General features: G+C 41.9%; 1 protein-coding gene across 5 annotated transcripts in view; it reads right to left on the reverse strand.

Moving 5' to 3' along the window:
* STK39 (serine/threonine kinase 39) overlaps positions 1–19,830 on the reverse strand; it is a 313,579-nt gene that overhangs the window by 202,440 nt on the left and 91,309 nt on the right. For all 5 annotated transcript variants that reach the window (XM_053215228.1, XM_053215229.1, XM_053215231.1 and 2 more), the window contains 3 exons: positions 5,753–5,862; positions 5,328–5,429; positions 2,884–3,017 (listed from right to left, as the gene is read on the reverse strand). In XM_053215228.1, coding sequence (XP_053071203.1) covers positions 2,884–3,017; positions 5,328–5,429; positions 5,753–5,862 — 346 coding nt within the window. The remainder of the gene's footprint in view (positions 1–2,883; positions 3,018–5,327; positions 5,430–5,752; positions 5,863–19,830) is intronic.

Here is a 19,830-nt window from a genome sequence, read left to right on the forward strand (position 1 = left end):
TCCTCTCTGCTCCTCCCGTGCTCGTGCTCTGTCTCTGTCTCTCTCAAAAATAAATAAACATTAAAAAAATTTTTTTTAATTAATTTAATTAAATTTTTAAAAAGCCACAGTGAAATATCACCTTACACCAGTCTGAATGACTAGTCAAAAGGTAAAAAAAAAAAAAAAAAAAAAAAAAAAAAGAGTGTTGGCGAGGATGTGGGGAAAAAGGAACCCTCACACACTATTAGTGAGAACACTATTAGTGTGGCCACAGTGGAAAACAGAATGGAGGTTCCTGAAAAACTTAAAAATAGAACTACCATATGATCAAGTAACTCCACTGCTGGGTACTTACCCAAAGAAAACACGAATTCAAAAAGATATACGTACCCCTATGTTTATTGCAGCATTATTTACAATAGCCAAGATATGGAAGCAACCCAGGTGTCCACTGATAGGTAAATGGATAAAGAAGATGTGGTATATGAATACAATAGAATGTTACTCGACCATAAAAAAGAATGAGATTTTGCCATTTGCAACAATATGGATGGACGTAGAAGGTATAATGCTGAGTGAAATAAGTCAGTCAAAGAATGACATGTAACCATATGATTTCACTCGTATGTGGAATTTAAGAAACAAAACAAGAAAACCAAATAAAACAGACTCTTAAATACAGAGAACAAACTGCTGGTTGTCATAGGGGAGGTGGGTGTAGGGATGGGTGAAATAGGTGAAGGGGTCTAAGTATATTTATCGTGATGAACACCGAGTAACGTACAGAGTTGTTGAATCACTGTATGGTACACCGGAAATTAATATAATGTTAGTTATGTATGTTAATTATGCTTCAATTAACAACAACAACAAAAAAGAGTCCCCTAAAAACTTGGTGCACCACTGACACTCTGTCACGGAGGACAACTGCACAATAGTGAGATTAGATTATGTTATAATGTAAACATCTAAAAGAAATCCTTAAACTATTAATACTTTGTAAATCGGTAAGTTCCTAACAGAGCACTCTGAGGGAAAGACTTTGTAAGAATTCAAATATATGATGCAAGGCTCTAATTGAGATTTTTTTTTTTTTTTTTTTTAGTGGGGTGGTGGGAACCTATTATTTGAGTTCATATAGTTAACACTTGGGAAGACTTTCAAGATAATTAAGAAATAAGGACAGTTAATTAAATATAGTGTATAATAATCTAATTTATCCTAAGTTACAAACCTCCTAAAGAAATCTATTGTATCATTAAGTATACCCGTGATTCTACCCTACAGTATTTTTTCCAAAAGGGCTGAAGTTGGGTGACATTACAAATCATCACCACTAGGTGGGATCTCAACTAGTGTGAGAATCACAAAGACCAACCACAGTAATGCAGTGCTAACTGGGAAGACAAATACTTCTCTCACTGGGCTTTGGAGGATCAAATTGTTTCCCTGGTGATGCCAAAAATTTATGTTTGGCGAGGACACCAAAAAGAAAGGGAAGACAAACAAGTGTTGCAGAACACAATTAGAATCTAAGAGCATTCTCACCCAATAGGAGAGTGAAGAAGTAAGCTCAATGAAAGAGTAGTATAACTAGGGAGGAAAAACAAGCCCTACAAATCAAATACAAAGGGCAACTAAGATGTTGAAGCAAAAATAGCCTACTGGCCTATTGGTGTGACAAAACAACTATCCCTTTTATAATAAATAATTTAAAGATGCTTAATAGCAAACAGTCTTCAGATCTCCCATCATGGGGATGAATGGTGACTGATAAAAGATTCAAGGCGAATTCAGTAAAATGTAAAGGAATGATGAGAGTAGCTATGAAGAACGGGTAAAATAATGGAAATTATGTTTAATCTAGAGAAGGGTTTCTGACTCAAACAATAGAGTACTGTGCAAAGATAAAAAAAAACAAAAACACACAACTGAAGTTTCATAAAGGATTTAGGAATACAGGAATCCCTCCGTCCAAAAGCAAGGTCCTTCCCTGAAACAGAAAGCTTCTGGAGAGAAGCCAGCATTTATGTTTTCAAATCTAAGTATCAAATTGAGCCCCTGGGTGGAGAAGGTGGCCAGTAAATCCTCAGAGGCCTCTCCGGGTCTGTCGTCCAGGCTGACTGTATGCCAGGAGGGTACCACACACAACCAAGCTCTACAAAGGGACTCTACCCAGGCAAGGCCTGTGGGGCTCACGTCACTTTCTTCTTTAAGAGATAAAAGATGCTGAACTATATTATGACTTGCCAGGATATTTCAAAGTCACAGAAATTAAGAAGGAAGAAACAAACTCAGAAAACAGACATGCTACGGAGCAAGGCAACAACCGAAGAATAAAGAGGAAACACTAACGTTGATTTCAAACCTTTTGCTTCTGTTTATATGATTAATGTTTCTAATGCAAAAATCTTAATCTTCTTTACTGATAATCTTTTAAACAGCACAACTTGTTCTGCAACTAAAAGGAAGCTCATGCAAAATTCAATAGCTCTGCCTGGTTTAGACTGGAGCTAGCAGGATATTCAAATCCTGAGAGGTCAGCTCAACCTACACAGTGCAGAATATTAGCTCAGCTTCTGAGTGCACCACTGCCAATTTCTTTTGATTTCTGTTTTATTTCATTTCCTTTGATGACAGAGCCCACACCTAACAAACACAGTGAATCTTATTAACACTAAAAATGTTCCTCCGCCTCTCCTTCATCCTCACTCACTTCTCTCCCTCTTGGACCTGCCCTGTCTTCCACTAACAGGTTGGAAACCAGGGGCCAGAGCAGGATTTCCCTTGAACTAGCAGTACCTTTCAGGTGTCCTCACACAGCCTTTTCCCATGCACAAACAACGCTTTGTGGTGATTCAAACCAGGTCATTATTAACTCATCCACTAAGTGTGACATACCTTTTAGAAGGATCTTTCTGAAGACACAGGGAAAGTAATTTCCTAAAGGACTTGCCGTACTTTTTCATCATTTCCTTATCCTCTACTCCTGTTTCTAAAGTGGGTGGATCATTCTGCAAAGTCAACATTAACACCTGCAGCAGAAACAAACACCAAGACAGAATCTCAGTACAGCAATGGCTACAGTCGAGTCTTTAATCTCTCACAAACACCATCCTTGATTTAGGTACAAACATGCTTTTCCCATGATTTTAACCTTCCAGAAAGTGTGTGCTAAAAGTATTCATTTCCCTTTGCAAATCTGCTCAATGTGCCCTTTCACCTTTCTGTTATTCCATTGACAGAACTTACAAAATCTGTTCTGTGTGTTAAGAATGATCTCCCAAAGCGGCCAGGACAGAACTTCTGGGAACTGGCTCTCACACAGCCTGGAGGAGCACGTAGCTCCAGCACAGGGTTAGCGAGGGCCGGGGCTCTGGCTGGGAATGTGCGTGGGGGCGGGGGCCAGAGCAGCAGTTCATGTGCACAGGTCATTCATGAGTAAGGAACCGCCCCTACTCAAGGCTTCTATTAACACACTGCCAACCCTAAAAATAAATCCACACCATCCCAGAAGGTAACACATGATTTCCTTTTCTCTTTTCTTACTGAGAAAACCTACAGAATATTGCTTAAAGGCTTGGCCAAATTGAGACAGTAAGACACTGAAAGACAGCCAGAGTACGAGTTACTAAAAACCATAACCAGAGAGCAAAAGGCCACGCTGCTTTTGGAGGGGGACAAAACCAAATCAAAATACAGCTTCAAATAAAAAAGGTAAAAATTCCATTCGTTCACACTAACATCAAAATTACTTGCTTTAAAAAAGAATACAATTTGTAGTAAACTATTGACCTATAAAAGGCATAAACCTCATTAATGCATAAATTAGCCTTAATTTATGCAAATGTTATACATGCCAAGACTCCTCTCAAACACTTTCAGATGTGTGAATACATGAAGGATTACAGTGACAGTTTATTGTTTGTGGAGGAAAACAGCAAACAGAAGAAAGTGGGAGAGTTCCAAAGTCCTAGCAGAGTCCCGCAGGACAGGATAGCAGGCTGGGATCAGCAATATGATTTTGGAGCTGGGTGGGAAACATGAAGGAGTGGGGGAAGAAAGAAAACAAGAAATACGAAAAAATAATACAGAAAAACCAGATGGAAGCGCTGCTTTAGCACTCTTTCTCTGAAAGTTCATTTCAATTGTTTCCGTCTCAACTTTACATTTTCTGCTAACAAAAGCAAGTATGTATGCACACACACACCCTAATCTTAAGTATGTTAAAAATACGTATATAGACTGGGGCGCCTGGGTGGCTCAGTCGGTTAAGCGTCCAACTTCGGCTCAGGTCAGGATCTCATGGTTCACAAGTTCCAGCCTCGCATCTGGCTCTGTGCCGACAGCTCAGCCTGGAGCCTGCTTCGAATTCTGTGTCCCCATCTCTCTCTGCCCCTACCCCGCTCATGCTTGGTCTCTCTCTCTCTCTCCCTCTCAAAAATAAATAAAAACATTAAAATTGTTTTTTTTTTAATATGTATACAGAGAAAAGAGTAATGTAACTACACTAAAACCTTAACAGGGATTGTCTGTGGCTAATGAGATTATGAATGATTATTCTCTTTATTCTTGTTTGGACTGCCAAATTTTTTCCAGTAAGAATGTATTAACTTTTTAATCAGTAAAATTATTTAAACTTTTTTTATCCTCATTTTTTTTAAACCTAAATTTTTCCAGTATTTGCCTAGGAAAAAATTGAAACAAATACAGATGGTACTTTCTGTACCACTGTATCCACTCAACTATTTCAGCCCCCAAATAAAATCTAATCGGGTAAATCAGCCCTGATTTACCATCTCAGAACTGAGTGAAATAATGATGTAGGCCAGTTAAAAGAATAACAAAAGTCTGAAAACAGTATCCAGATGTAGGTTATTGTCTAATAACACTGGGCTCACTTATTTCAGATGAATCACCAACATGACAGTATGAGCACATGGGTGAAATGTTACAGATCATTCCAAAAAAACTGGGGAAATCTATCCACAAAGATGGTATCACTATAATCTATTTTCGGATTTTCCTTGGGGGTCTAGGGTATTCTGCTATTAGAGGAGTAATGACCAGCATGTGTCACAGTTCTCAACCTCCACCCACCAATCTGATCACACTCTTCAGACAGCTCTGTGCTAAGAACGTAAAAGCAAGCTTCAAAGCTGGGAATTGTACCACTTTTGTCCTATTTTGTCCACTGAGAACATCAGACAACACTTAACTTGGCTGCATTCCTCCATTAATTCTCCTCAGGTCTAAGAGAAAAATGATTATGTTTAAAAGAATTACAGAACCTATTCCATTAAATCCTATTTCAAGCCCAACATATTATTTCCAATAGTAATTACTTTCATAGGAGGGTACTTGTGATAAGGCGCTGCTCCTGTAGCCAATTCAATGGCAGTTATTCCAAAACTCCACATGTCAGCCTTGAAGTCATAGCCTCTCACCTAAGAAAAGAACCAGGAAAAAACACAATCATACAACTGGAAGGTCACACATCATGAGGTCCACAGTATGTCAGGAGTCTACAGCATATATGCACAACTTCGATAATATCACTTTGCTAAGGCCCAGCAATCAGGAATTAAATCTGAGTTACATGATGCATTCTAGTAACATCATTGATTTGAATGAAATTTTAGTGTATTTAATGATACAAAACATCACTTTTTTATTTATATATATATATATATGTGTGTGTGTGTGTGTATGTATATATATATATATATATATATATATATATATATATATATATTTTTTTTTTTTTTACCTGTTCCATGACTTCAGGGGCCATCCAACACGGAGTGCCAACAAATGTTTTTCTTACTTTATTCCGGGTAACATCACCCCCTGTTGCTAAGAATGCACTTACCCCAAAATCTGTAAGAAAAAAAAAAATCACCCTTATTTTATATAAGACATTATTGCTTACAAATTCTGGTTTTATAAACATCTCTTTTCCTGGTGAGCTTTCCAGTGATGATGACTTAATTGTTCCAAACACCATGAGCTCTCTCAGGGACCACCAACGCATCCTGCCATCCTACAGTTTAAACATCATCATCATGGGTCAGCAAGCCCACCAGTCCACAAGCTTAGCATACCAATTTGTATTTTCTGTCAAAAAGGTATCAAAAGTCATAACTAATCATAAAGGATTACAGCAATAAAAATAATAACACATTCTTAATGGCCTAAATACAAAGGATCTCAGTTTTTAGCTGAAATCATGTATAAGAATAGCACTGGAAGCAGTAAAAATAGTATGTAAGGTAGTTTCCTTTTTTTTATTTTAATGTTTATTTATTTTTGAGAGAGAGAAACAGTGTGAGCAGGGGAAGGTACAGAGAGAGGGACACACAGAATCTGAAGCAGGCTCCAGGCTCTGAGCTGTGAGCACAGAGCCCGATGCAGGGCTTGAACTCAGGAACCATGAGATCATGACCTGAGCTGAAGTCAGACACTTAACTGACTGAGCCACCCAGGCGCCCCTGTGATGTAGTTTCTTCTTTTGTCTTTCTTTTACAATGATTACTTTCTAGCCTCTAATTCCACATCATCAATGTCTGGGGAGTGGCTTTTTTTTTTTTTTTCCTTAAGGTGGCTTGGGGGATGGGTGAAATAGGATTATGAGTTCACTTGTGGTGATGAGCAGAGTGGTGTCTAGAACTGCTGAATCACTAAGTTGTCCACCTGAAACTAACGTAACACTGTATGTTAATTATAGCTCAATTAAAAATTAAAATAAAGGATAAATAACATCATCTCCCACATTCTCATCACCTTGCTTAAAAGTGCTAACACCTTAGGCAAAATCGTAACAGCAAATCCACAAACCCAGGTACATAAAGCCAACATGCCCAGGTTTGTACATATGTAGCAATCAACACAAAGGAAAAGCTCGGTCAGCAAAGATTGTTTTTTTCTTTTTTCCTATGTTTGGTTTCTGGATAATTTTCATAGGTATAGATACAATGGTTTGTAGAATGAAAAAACACTTTTCTTAACATCCATTACATACTAAAAATTCTTTTTGTGAGCAGGTAAATTAGGCATACTGTATGGAAATACACACATGCATTTATGCAAAAAACATTTGTATGTGACAAAAGAGAAAGGAATACCTGGTGATTATTAATGCATGCATTTCTGCTTAGATTTTTATTAAAAGTTAAAACTAGTTAATAAGTTCAAGTACCAACTACTCAGGGCTAGTACAGACCTACCAGTTAGAGCCAACTAAAGAAGAGCTCAATAGTAAGCTGGTAAATAGTAATTTAAAAAGGTGATCAACACCTCAAAATGCCACAGCAGACTGTGTAGTTTGAGCCCCTGCCAATTCCTCTCGTTTAATTCTCCTTTGCTGATCCCCTTTCATGACTACCAGGATGACAGCCATTTACCCAAGAGCAAAGTCCAGCAGAAACCAAGGTGAAAATGTATTAGCATTTGCTTTAGGTCTTCAATATGAAGTTAGGCAATAACACTATAACCAGTTCCCTGAGTTGAAATCTGTTGACTGTTTTACTTTACTTACATTTAAATTTACTCAACTCCCTAAAGGATTTCAACTACAAGTAAAAGGAATAAAAATTGACAAATGTGAGTCTTTGTTCCCACTGCTACGCTCATGTTAATACTGAGCAATATTTTGAAAAGGCTAGATAATTTAATTTGCACATATGTGCCAAACTAAAACTATTTGAATTCTTATATTTTGGTCAGAAAAATGAAGCCTTGTGAAAAGAAATCTCTAGAACTAGTAAGCCAGTCTCCTGTAGGTGGGAGGAAATACAATTCATGTTCTTACAGAAAAGCTAGGTGAATAAAACCATTTGTAAACATCTACTATATTCAGCTAGAGGAAAAGATAATATGATGAGCTTTGAAAAATATTAATTTCAAGTTAATTTATACTTCTGCAAAGTTCAACAATGAATCCAACATCCATTTCTTTTTAGTTTTTTTTAATGTTTAGTTTTGAGAGAGAGAGAGCAAAAGCACATGCACATGAGCAGGGGAGGGGCAGTGAGAGAGAGGGAGATACAGAATCTGAAGCAGGCTCCAGGCCCTGAGCTGTCAGCACAGAGCCCAACATGGGGCTTAAACTCATGAGCTGTGAGATCATGACCTGAGCCAAAGTCAGATACTTAAACTCCTAAGCCACCCAGGTGCCCCTCCAACATTCCACTTCTATTAAAATAATTCTGTGGGGTGCCTGGATGGCTCAGTCGGTTAAGTGTCTGACTTTGGCTCAGGTCATGATCTCACAGTTCGTGAATTCAAGACCACCATCAGCTCTCTGCTGTCAGCACAGAGCCCACTTCGGATCCTCTGACCCCGTCTCTCTCTCTGCCCCTCCCCACTTGCACTCTCTCAAAAATAAATAAGTATTTTTTAAAAATTAAAATCAAAATAAAATAATTTTGTGGGGCACCTGGGTGGTGGCTAATTCAGTTAAGCATCCAACTTTGGCTCAGGTCATGATCTCACAGTTCACAAGTTCAAGACCTGTATCAAGCTCTGTACTGACAGCTCAGAGCTGGCTTCAGATCCTCTGTCCCCTCTCTCTGCCCCTCCCGGCTCAGCTCACATGCTCTGTCTCAAAAAGAAATAAACATTAAAAAAAATAATAAATTTGTAACAATGTAATACTAAGTACATATCATCTGTACTCTAAGGAAAAATATATTTTTTAATGCAGTTGCAGCAACCCTACACCCCAATCTCTCCTAGGAGATATAATCCATATAAAAATCCATAGTTAACATTACATTTTTTTAATTCCTTAAAAATTCCATATGATTACATTAGACCTTTTTAAAGCTACAAAAACAGCTGAAAAAGATGCATAGGAGCAATTTATTACTGACAATACCCCTTCAATGTATCCTTCATGATTCACGTATTTATTCATAGGCTCCACTTAGAACACTCACTTTAAAGTCATAAACAGATGGTTAAATGTCTTTAATGCTCAGAACAAAAAATTCCAGAAGGAGAAAACGCCAATCCTAACATCTACTCACCCTTACGACTACAGAATAAATACACGATGTGCTCCAATGTATTGCCAATGTATATACAGAAAGATTTATATGTACTGAGAAACAACATTCTGACCAGAGTACATAGTGTGCCTGTGTGAAAAGGAAAGCCGGTATATACCGACCAGACAGTGTACCTAGGACAGGGAGAACGAGGTGGTGAACCACTGCACTAAAAAGAGCCCTTGTTTTAGGAGAAGTCCGTCTATACAGCCAAGAAGAGTGCAACCAGACAGACGTGGGTCAGAAACCATAAACATCACTCTGGCAACACGGGATCACAGGCTACACATAGAGCTAGCCCGCCCATCTTCCTGCATCCAGAAATAACTGCATCCCAAACCAGAAAGGATGCTGTCATCCCAGGCACTAAAGGCTCTCTCACATCTCCTGAATCCACCCACCCCGCTCCTTCCACACTGCTGCTGGGGCGGCCTGCTGAACCCCCACCATCGTCCTGCTTCCCAGGAGACTGGCACACAGGCCTTTCTCTCCCTGACTTCTCCCTTGAAAGGCCCTCTGCTCCCTAGGAAAAAGTCAGAATCCCTGAGCACAGCATGCACATCAGACTTCCCTTTTCCTCTCCCGCCTCAGCTGCCCCTTCTCCCAAATGCAGCCCTGAGGCTGGGCGCTGCTGAACCACTTACTGTTTATTCCCCGAATCCATCACCAGCCTTGCTCTCCACGAAGCTGCCTATGCGCCCAGGTACACTGTTCCTCCACTAAGTGCAGGGCCACCGGCAGGGGGCGTCCTGCTCATCCTTATTAATAATGGAAGCCTCTTTGGCATCCTGACTCCCTGTGCCTCGGGGCTCTTTCACAGCCCCTCGTGTTGGGGTGTGGTTAGTCTGATGCCCACCCAACACCTTTGCCTGATGTGTGGTGTACGATTAAGTAACTTTGGGAACTGTCTTATTTTGGTATATGTGAATGCTTAGCCCTGCGGCGGATCCCCCAGGTTTGGGGCATAGCCACCTAATTTGGAGAGCGGGCAGATCCTCCAGGAAACAGCACGGTCCGCACTGGCAGGGGCCAGGTGTCCCGGTAGTTAGGCTGCACGCCATGCTACTCCCCCACCCTGGGAGTTTGGCACACCCTGAATCTGGGCTTCTGAGTCTTTTTCCTCACCTGGCTTCTTGGTTATGCCTGTTTTTATATTACGTTCATATTTATAATCATGAGGGAAACAAAGGCAAGAGAAATGTAGCTAAAATTAAATCTCCTTACAACTTGCAGACACCTGGGACATGCAGAGCGTGACCATCCTCAAGCAACTCAGGGCTACCTTACTTCCTTGATGTTTTTGCTTTATTAAAGACTAAAAATAACCTTATCTTAACAATAGCTAGCCCCTCAAGGTCCTGAAAGCCTGGCTTCCCAATTCCTTAGAGACTTAACGCTATCCCTAACCCCCACTAACTTAAAAGTATATTACCAGTCACTCCTCACAACCCCAGTGCAGCTCTATCTGTCCACAGGTCCTGTCCCTGTGCTTTAATAAAATCACCTTTTAGGGGTGCCTAGGTGGCTCAGTTAAGCGTCCGACTTGAGCTCAGGTCATGATCTCGCAGTCCATGAGTTCGAGCCCCGTGTCAGGGTCTGTGCTGACAGCTCAGAGTCTGGAGCCTGCTTCAGATTCTATGTCGCCCTCTCTCTTTGCCCCTCCCCTGCTTGCACTCTCTCTCTCTCTCTCTCTCTCTCAAAAATAAACATTAAAAAAATTTTTTTAATAAAATCACCTTTTACACCAAAGACATCTCAAGAATTCTTTCTTAGCCGTTTGCTCAAGAACCCTATCAAGAACACGCTCCTGCTTCTCCTCACCATGTATAAATATGCTTTAAAATAATTGTCAGGTAGATCAATAGACGGACTATTCTCTGCCTTCAGACTGGGATGAGGAGATAAGCATTAACATGTTTACAGTGGAAGATATAAAATATAAGAAAGATATATTTCCTGACTTTAAGAATATTACCCCTGAGGAGAGGGAAGGCATGAAACAATTAACAACAACAATGCGCTGCTATCTGTGTAGACACGGAGGAGCCAGGAGTGTTAAGAGCCATGGAAGACTCCACATCCACGGGGGACTTGGACCTGGCCTTCAGGAAGAAGTTAGGACCTGGAGACGCAAGCCGAAAAGGAAATGGCATTCCAGACAAAGAAGCAGCGTGAGCAAAGCACAAGTGTTGAGCCAAGAGGAAAAAGTGTCTGACAGCTGCAGGGGGCGAACACTCAAATACCTACAGGGGCCAGGCAGGAGTAAAGGAGGGAGGAGGGCCCTGCAAACCAACAGCACAATCCCAATGATTAAAGGGCACTTGATACTCAGTGTCAGCACAGGGGGACCCTAGGAAGTGCTGGGCCCTCCCCAGGAGCCCATTCTCGGTGCCCTCCTACCCCAGCTCTAAAAAGTGGGCTGCTGCTATTCCACTGGAAAACAAAGTCACCTTAGAGGAATAGGGTCTGGTGTGGCCGAAGTCCCAATTTTCCCAGAGCAAGCCAAATATCGAGACCTTTATGCAAAAGCTCTCTTTTCTGTTGCCCGCAACAAATTCATTTTAAAAAAATTAGGCAAAATAAAGCAATTATGCCTCCCCGGCTTAGCCTGCAAAACTAATCTGGTAAGTTGTTACAATGCCTAAAATTTACCTAAAATACTTTCACATACACCATGCAACATTATATTTATGAGACCCAAGTGGTCAACTGACACCCTGACCCAGAATGCCCAGTGCCAGAAGGTTCTGGTAGCATTTGATGAAGGATGCCAGAGGCAGCTGCTACAAGTATTTCAGTTATCTGTATCTAAGTATAGATAAGTACGAGCCAGGTGAATGCCCAAAAGGGGCTATTATTGGAGAATATTAATGCCAGTCACCTGTCGGTAGCCATGATGCATGTGAGAAACAGGCTCTCACTGACCAAAGTAAAGGCAGTCAGCACACAGAGAAGGGCTAAAATTTTAGCTATACTCCCCACTCTTGTGTGAATAAAAAGAATCCAGCCAGGCCCAAGAGTAAGCTAAATCCCTCCCCAGTTCTAGGTCTAGTTTGATTCTAGACTCCCAAGTACAAGTGTGTAAGAAAACTGCATCTGTAATGTTGGCATGTCTGCTTCGAGTGAATTTTCCATTCACCTAGAGAGACAGAGAGCAGGAACTTCCTTGAGTGTGCAGAACAAATCTGTGAGGGCTCTCTAGGGGCTTGTTTGCCAATGAATGGCAAAATTTGGTCTGAAACTCGATTTCCTTAAAACCTGGGAGTGGCGTTGCTGGTGAAAGGCCAAACGTAACCCGCCTCAGACATCTGTAATAGCTACGAATACCTGTAAGGGGGAACCTGAGTTGTGCATGAGAAACTGGCTCAGGTTAGTTCAACCCTTGGCGAGAGAATAATGGAATCGGCATCTGATGGTTCAGAGCTTCCTAAAATGTATCCAAAACGGGTGACGACGCATCAGATCCCTTCAGACCTGCAAGCAGCTCATGGGGGGGGGGAGGGGCGGGTCTGGGGTAGCGGGAGCCACCACAGCTACAGGGAACCCCAGTAGCTCTTTATTCGAATCAGTCTCTTTTCCCATAGTATCTTGCTCTAGAAAAGCAGGGAAGCACAGAGACTGGAGGAGCCCAACCACAGAGTCTCGTCCCAGGTAAGAGAAGCTGAGCCCAGTCCGCTCAGCACCCTGGACTACTGCTGTGCTCTCTCTAGCCCAAGAGGAAATCCGGGAAAAGCAGTCATTTAGGGATGTTCAGGAGTAAAATCAACAGGGCCTATATCTGAAGAGAGACCCTGGAAATGGAAAGGATTAGATAAATTCTTAGGAAAATAGGAAGATTTAGTGGATACTGGAATTGAAAAAGAAGGAAGTAAAAAGATTAAATGACCTGGCAGAGACCACACAACAAGTTATCGAGGGTCTGAATAAAATCCACAGCCCTTCACCCTTCACAGGAGTCATCCACTTAGCCTTGGTTTCCTATTTGAAAAAGTTCAGTGTAATTTTCTGTACTGAAAAGGAAATGCAAGACAGAATAATGGGGTTAATATTCCACAAATCTTGAGCTTGTCCCTGAGTAAAGATCAAGTTGTGATTACACAACATAGAAAAACTAGTTTGAGGTTCCCCGGTTATTCTGAAATGTCATATTTATGTCACCAAAAACAATTCCTTCCCGATTTGGTTTGATTCCCAGTTTTGGGTTTTGTCTTGTTTTCTCACAAGAGACTCTTGAGACTTTACTGGCAAAACCGAAGCGTACTTCTAAACACCCAGGAACATTTTCAGGGCTGCCGGCATCCGGCTTTCCTGAGTCCCACAGGTTTCCTTAAAATGTTATGCCACCAATGTTGGATAAATAAAGAAGTATACAAAGAAGTACGCTGCAATTCAAATGCTGCAAGCTATGTAACAATAGGTATAAAACAGAAGCAAAAACTTTCTTAACAGAGGAGGCTACAGAAACTTGTTTGTGTGTCTTAGACAGAAGGCGCGTGCGCACACGAGCCGGGTAAAGGGGCAGAGGAAGAGAGAATCTTAAGCAGGCTCCACGCCTCGGTGCAGAGCCCAACACAGGGATGGATCCTACGACCCTGGATCATGGCCTGAGCTGAAATCCAGAGCCAGATGCCCAACCGGCTGAGCCATCCAGGCGCCCGGAAAGCCGTTTCACTTTAAACAAAGTTCTTTTAATGTTTTTACAGGTGTGCCAGTAGTGCAGCACCCCACTGACATTCGGGAAGCAGGGGCTGTTCACAATAACGTCCAGCTGGTGTGGGTTTACAAGCCAGGGGGCTTGCAGAGCTCTGATTTAGGCACAACCCTGGCCTTCTAGCGAGAGCTAATGTGAGGAAATGTGGTGTCAATTTAAACATCAATGTTACATGCCCTGAACAACATGAATAGAAAAAACATGTTAATGTGCCCAACATACAACACTCGATACGCAATTAAAAATGTCATCTTCTGCTTGCTGGCAATTCCTAGGTGCCTTTTCCCCGCAGATTTTCTTGGTTAGAGAAGGAAAATACAGACCAGGGTAAGTAAAGGCTTTAGCATTTTCAGAAGCAAACCTCACCTCTTCCAACTGAAATCCAGACCACTATTCTGTCCAGATTAATCTTCCTAAAACACAGTTCTGATCACAGCGCACTCTGGTCAAAATCACTCTCCTGACCCGGCATCTGAAGAATAGCAAAGCCACCGCACACCCCACCCCGGCCGCACTTCCATCATGTATGTGGAAGCCAACAGGCTTCCAGTATTGTCTCCTTCTGACTGATGTTCACCCAATTATCACATACTCTGGTAGAGTGTTTTTAGCTTCACTGACCAAATCACTGTTTTCCAGTTTTTATTTTTTTAATGTGTAATTACCTTTAGCCTTTCTACCCATTTTTCTGTTTGTTGTAGTTTTGTTTATAAATTAAGTAGGAACAACTTTTCACTCCCCTGGAGCCTTGCCATCCTCAGAGTGTCATCAGATCTTGGGGCACCGAGAGCCAAGTCTGAATGGAAACAGGGAGAGCCATCCCCTCATGCCTGCCGGGGATCCCTGCAAACCTGGGCAGGAGAAAGCATGGTGCAGTGCTGACTTAGAGGTGACTGAGGGGACACTTCAAATTCTCTAGGTGGACACCATACCTCTGGGTACCTGCATTGTGCTCGGCAGAACTCAGCAAACCCAGAGCAAGGAGCAGAGCCCAGATCCCAGGAGGCCAAGTCAATATGTGGCAAGACCTAGGACAGCGGCTCCCAACCGTCACTGGGCTCATTTCCTTCTTGAAACAGGAGTAGTTTTCTTACCATTCTAATAGTTTCAGTGCACCATGAATGTGAATACAACTACTAAGAGGCCAAATGGCTGGGCGCCTGGCTGGCTCAATCAGGGGAGCTTGTGACCCTTGATCTCAGGGTTGTAGGTTCAAGCCCCAACGTGGGTGAAGAGATTACTTAAAAAAAAAAAAAAAAAAAAGAAAAGAAAAAAAGAGGCCAAATGACAACACACTTGGCGTGGATATGTGGCCCCCACTCAGAGGCATATACTAGAAGGTCTTGACAATTTCTAGTGAGTCTCCACCAAAAATTCCTGAAACTAAAGGGAAGAAAAAACACACCAAGGAAGGACACGGTGAGTACAAAGGAGTCACATTTCCACCCTCAGAAGGCACTCTGGAATCAAACAGGCCTGTGTGTGGTCCCAATTACACTCCCTGATAATTTACTTAACTTCTTTGAGCAATGGTTTCACAAGCTATAAAATGGGGAGTATAGAATAGATTCAGAAGATGTTCAATTAATAGTCCTTGTTGGCTGCCTACCCAATATCCATGCCCCTCCGCTCTTCTCTATCAGAATCCTGCTTGTGTGTGTCAGGCCTCAGGGGATGGAGTGTACTGCTCTAAGCCAACCACAGTGTTTGGCTCTTCTTACCAGTGAATGGTCTGAAGGTCTGCCCTAGTCTTGGCCCTGAGATCCAAGGGGCATACGGCATAAGCTCTTGCAGAGAAATTCTTCACCTGTAGAAGAACCTTGTACATGAGGCTCCTTTACTGCTCACTCCCCAGCCTGTTTAGGACACTATCAGGTGAGGGTGAGATGCTGGGAGTGAGCACCCCATACAGACATGTTCTGGCCGACATACTGAGATGCAGAACAGAGAGCAGGATGGAGCAAGACCTCTGTGCTACTGCTGGGCTTCCGCACCAACCCTGGAACCAAATGCCCCAGACTTCTGTGATGCGGGATAATTAAATGTCCTTACTGTTTGATCTCCTGCCAGTCAAGCACTCTGGCATTTGGACCCAAAGACTTCTTAATTCTTATAGTCACCTGTCCTTCCCCAGTCCTGCCATGTTTATTCATACTTCTTGACCACTAAGGGTTAACCATTGCATCAGAGGCTAAAATCACTGCAATCCCCAAAAGGACTTGGTAAAAATCAGCAAGAAAACAATTTAGTACACAGTGCAATTCCTGAGTTTTAAACAGCTCTAGTATTAAGCATGGCTCTTAATGCCAGGGGCACAAATCAAAACAAATAAATGCACAGGCATCTCGGAGGCGGGGGGTGGGGGGAATAACACACTGCAAGAACAGTTGAATTCACTTTTTTTACCAGTAGTTTTTTTCCGTTTTTGGGCTACACTTACATAAACCTTCCAGAAACAGAGAACAATGCACTTCTAAGAAAATAAGAGAAAGAAGTATCTTCAACTTTCGCCACTCAAAAGTGGGGTCTACCAGAATCATAAGCATCACTGGGGTTCCCCCAAGAAGTGCAGGCTCTTGGGTCCCATCCCAGATTTGCTGAAATCAGCATCTGCATCATAGCAAGACCCCTAGCTGATCTGATGCACAGAGAAGTTGGAGAAGCACTGCTCAAGAGTATGGTCTCCCTAGCAGGGCACGATTCAGTATGACTGGATGATCTCAAAGTAATGTCAACTCCACGGCTCCCCTCTTTTACCTCTTAGACGCAGAAGACACTGGTAGTGGAGACACAGTAGCAGAAAAAAAGCATTTATGTGTGCACACTCATGTATTTTATGACACAGTAAATAGGAGTGCAATACTAAAAACATAAATCATGCCCCACAAAGAACTCACCCAGTGATCCTCAAGGGTGTCTAATGTGTCAAACAGGACAAACAAATCCACACACATGGCACGCTCCAATTTTAAAATCTTTTTTTAAAATACAGGAAGATAATTTATGATCACAATACTTCTGAACAGTCCATCAGTAGCAGCTGCTCAGTAGAGACGCCAGGGCACAGAGGAGATAGGCTGTGGCTAAGTAGCATTCTCGGCACAAGATGTTTGGAACACCATTCCCTTTTCAACCTCTGACGTGCAATTGTGTAGCATGATATTATATTATCATTAAAGTGATAACCTTGAATCTGCTCATCTTTTAAGCAAATGATATACACGTTGGCATCTCATCTACTATTAGTGATCAATTACTCACACACTACTTCATTACAGATTGGGACACAACACCTGTCCCGCTCAGGAGGAAGGCTGACACCCCAAGAGGAACCAGACAGAACCAGAACGAGTTCTCTGAAACCCTCGTTCTCTACCCAATCTCCTCTTCCCTAATCAGACTCCCACCTTTTCAGTTCTATTTATTCCTTCATGTAAACAAAAGGTGTTCAATGGCCTTCTTTGGCTCCATAGGCTACAACCCCCAACCACAACATGGCCTCTAGGCATCCACTGACAGAAAACACAATCTGCCATATTTCCAGAGTCTGCCCCCTGGAGTCACTTTTAAACTGTTCTGAACAAATCCATGTTTCCCATCTGTGAATGAGGGAGAGGTAGTCCTGACCTTACATGAAACATCAGAGAACGACAATTTCACAGCCTTTTCTGACAACAAAAGAAGAAATCAGAAGAAACCATATTTTTATTCCCTAAAGGTAGAGTTTCACCTTTCAAAATAAAAGAAACACAAAGAAGCAAACCTTCCCATGGCTAGCCTCACATGTGGGTACACTCTTAAAAGTGCCATTGACAGGTTTCCTTCAAATGTGTTAAATTTTAACTTACAAAAGGAGAAGTTCTTAGCACTTGTTTGTACTTTGTACATGGAATCGATATACATTCATGATATGATAGACAAATAACAAGAAAATTTCAACAGAATTCTTGGTAAAAATGTTGAGGCTACACAAGCTGCCACTCACTCCCTAATTCCTCATTCTCCCCATTCTCACACTCAGGACGATAAGCCTTTAAAAGGACAAAACGATATCAATTCACATTTGGTTCACAGTTCAGTTGGCTAATGTAATCAATTAGCTAAAGCATGAAGAACAACACTAGTCTAAGACGACAGCAAACCACTGATCATGTGCCCAACTACATCAGAGCCACAGCAGGTGAATATCCAGTGACCAGTGAAGCCAGAGGCCATACCTGGTGGGGCACCAGCAGAAGGCAGGGGGCAGGGAGCTGGGGAGGCTAGAGCAGTAATCCAGACCAGCTGTGCTGAAGGAACCAGGCAAAGGGCAGCTGTCTCAAGTCATTGATGGGCATGACCAAGAACTCACTAGTGGTCAACTTTCTATCACGAGTGGTAATTATGGTGAACAAAAGAAAACCACAGATAATCCCCAAATCTCAAATCCATTCTTCCCTGACTCCCCAGTGGGGACGGGGTATCTGTAAAGATGCTCTGGTGAAACTAGTAGCAGGACACATCACTTGGCTTGCTCTCCCTTCCATGCCCAAGACCATCCTCTGATATGAATGCTTTCAAACAGGATGGAAAATTTCTCTAGTGACTGAGGTTAATGAAGGGCCACTCAAACATTCTGATGTAAGACAGGTCCTGGAGAAAGTCTTGTCAAACTTTCTCATTCTGTAGATGAAAAAAACTGAGCCCGAGGGTCAAGAACTGTCAAAAGGCATAGGGTTAAGAGGCAGGAGTAGGGGGAGCCCAATGGTAAGGAAATGAGCCAAGGACTGAAAGAGAAGTCAAGAGATCTGAGACTGGCTTTTATGACCTTCAAAATGACCTTCAAGGAGTCCACAATGGCTTAGCAGTCCTCAATCCCCTCCTCTCTAAGACCTACTCTGCTGAACTGAAAAAGCCGTTGTACGGAGAGCACTAGGTAAACATATTACACAGGTACTATCATTTCCCAAACCAAAGGCAGGCTCTGGAAGTCAACAGGGGCTCCTGGCTGCCCATATCTGCCAAGACGGGCACAAGCAACTTAGATCAAATATTAATAAGTCTAAATTTCCAATGCAATATTCATATACCTGCAGGTGCTCTTTTTCACATAAATCTCCACTTGACGAGCTCTCATATCAGAAGCTTTCAATAAACCAGAATGACCCATCTGTACACTTTACAAGAGACGGTCCCTGTGGGAGATGATTAAAATAGCACAATTCCAGTTGCCACAAGTATTTAAACAATTTACATCATTTCTACAAAGTTTTGAGAAGGATTACTGAGGCTAATACAATCTTCAAAGATTCTGTATATTTTTAAGTCTGCAATAAAGAAAACCTCACATTTAAAACTCTTAACATTGAAGAGTCACTGAAATATGAGGATCATGTATTAAACTCTGTTGCTCAGTATTCTTTTAATCTAAATTTACTAAATAGTCATATTTTCATGAACTCACTCAGCAACTATTTACTGTGCTCTAAGTGCCATTTCCAGTTTTAAACCCTGCCTTCATGGAGCTGGTCTATAAGTTGGGGCAGTAGTGGAAGGGGAGGTAAATACGGTTAATCAACAAAATTACGAAATGCAATATAATACACAGCAGTGCTTCTCAGACTAGTGTGCATCAGAATCACCTGTGCGCTTCTTCAAATACAGATTGCTTGGCTCTACTTCCCAAGTTTTAGATTCAGCAGGTGCAGGGAGGAAGAGCACAAGAATCTGCATTTTTATCAAGTTCCTAAGGTGATGGTGACACTGCTGGTCTAAGATCATACCTCAAAAACACTAACACAGCGTACACTGATGTATGCCATAAAGAAAAACAGACCAGGGCATAGGGGGTATGGGGTAGAGGAGGCTACATAGGATGGCCTTGGAAGCCTCAGTGATGTGACATTTGAGCTAAGTTCTAAAGAAGGTACTGAAATGACTATTCCAGATGGAGAAGCCAACGCAAAGATCCTGAGGCAGGAGCATGCATGGCAAGGATACCAGTTTGCCTAGAATGGAGTGAGGGAGAAGATGAAGAGATGGGATCAACAAGATAATGTTAGGGAACAGATCTTGTAAGGCTGGGTGGGCCACCATAATATTTTTGAC

The sequence above is a fragment of the Acinonyx jubatus genome, chromosome C1 (assembly GCF_027475565.1).
Source record: "Acinonyx jubatus isolate Ajub_Pintada_27869175 chromosome C1, VMU_Ajub_asm_v1.0, whole genome shotgun sequence".
NCBI classification, from domain to species: domain Eukaryota; kingdom Metazoa; phylum Chordata; class Mammalia; order Carnivora; family Felidae; genus Acinonyx; species Acinonyx jubatus.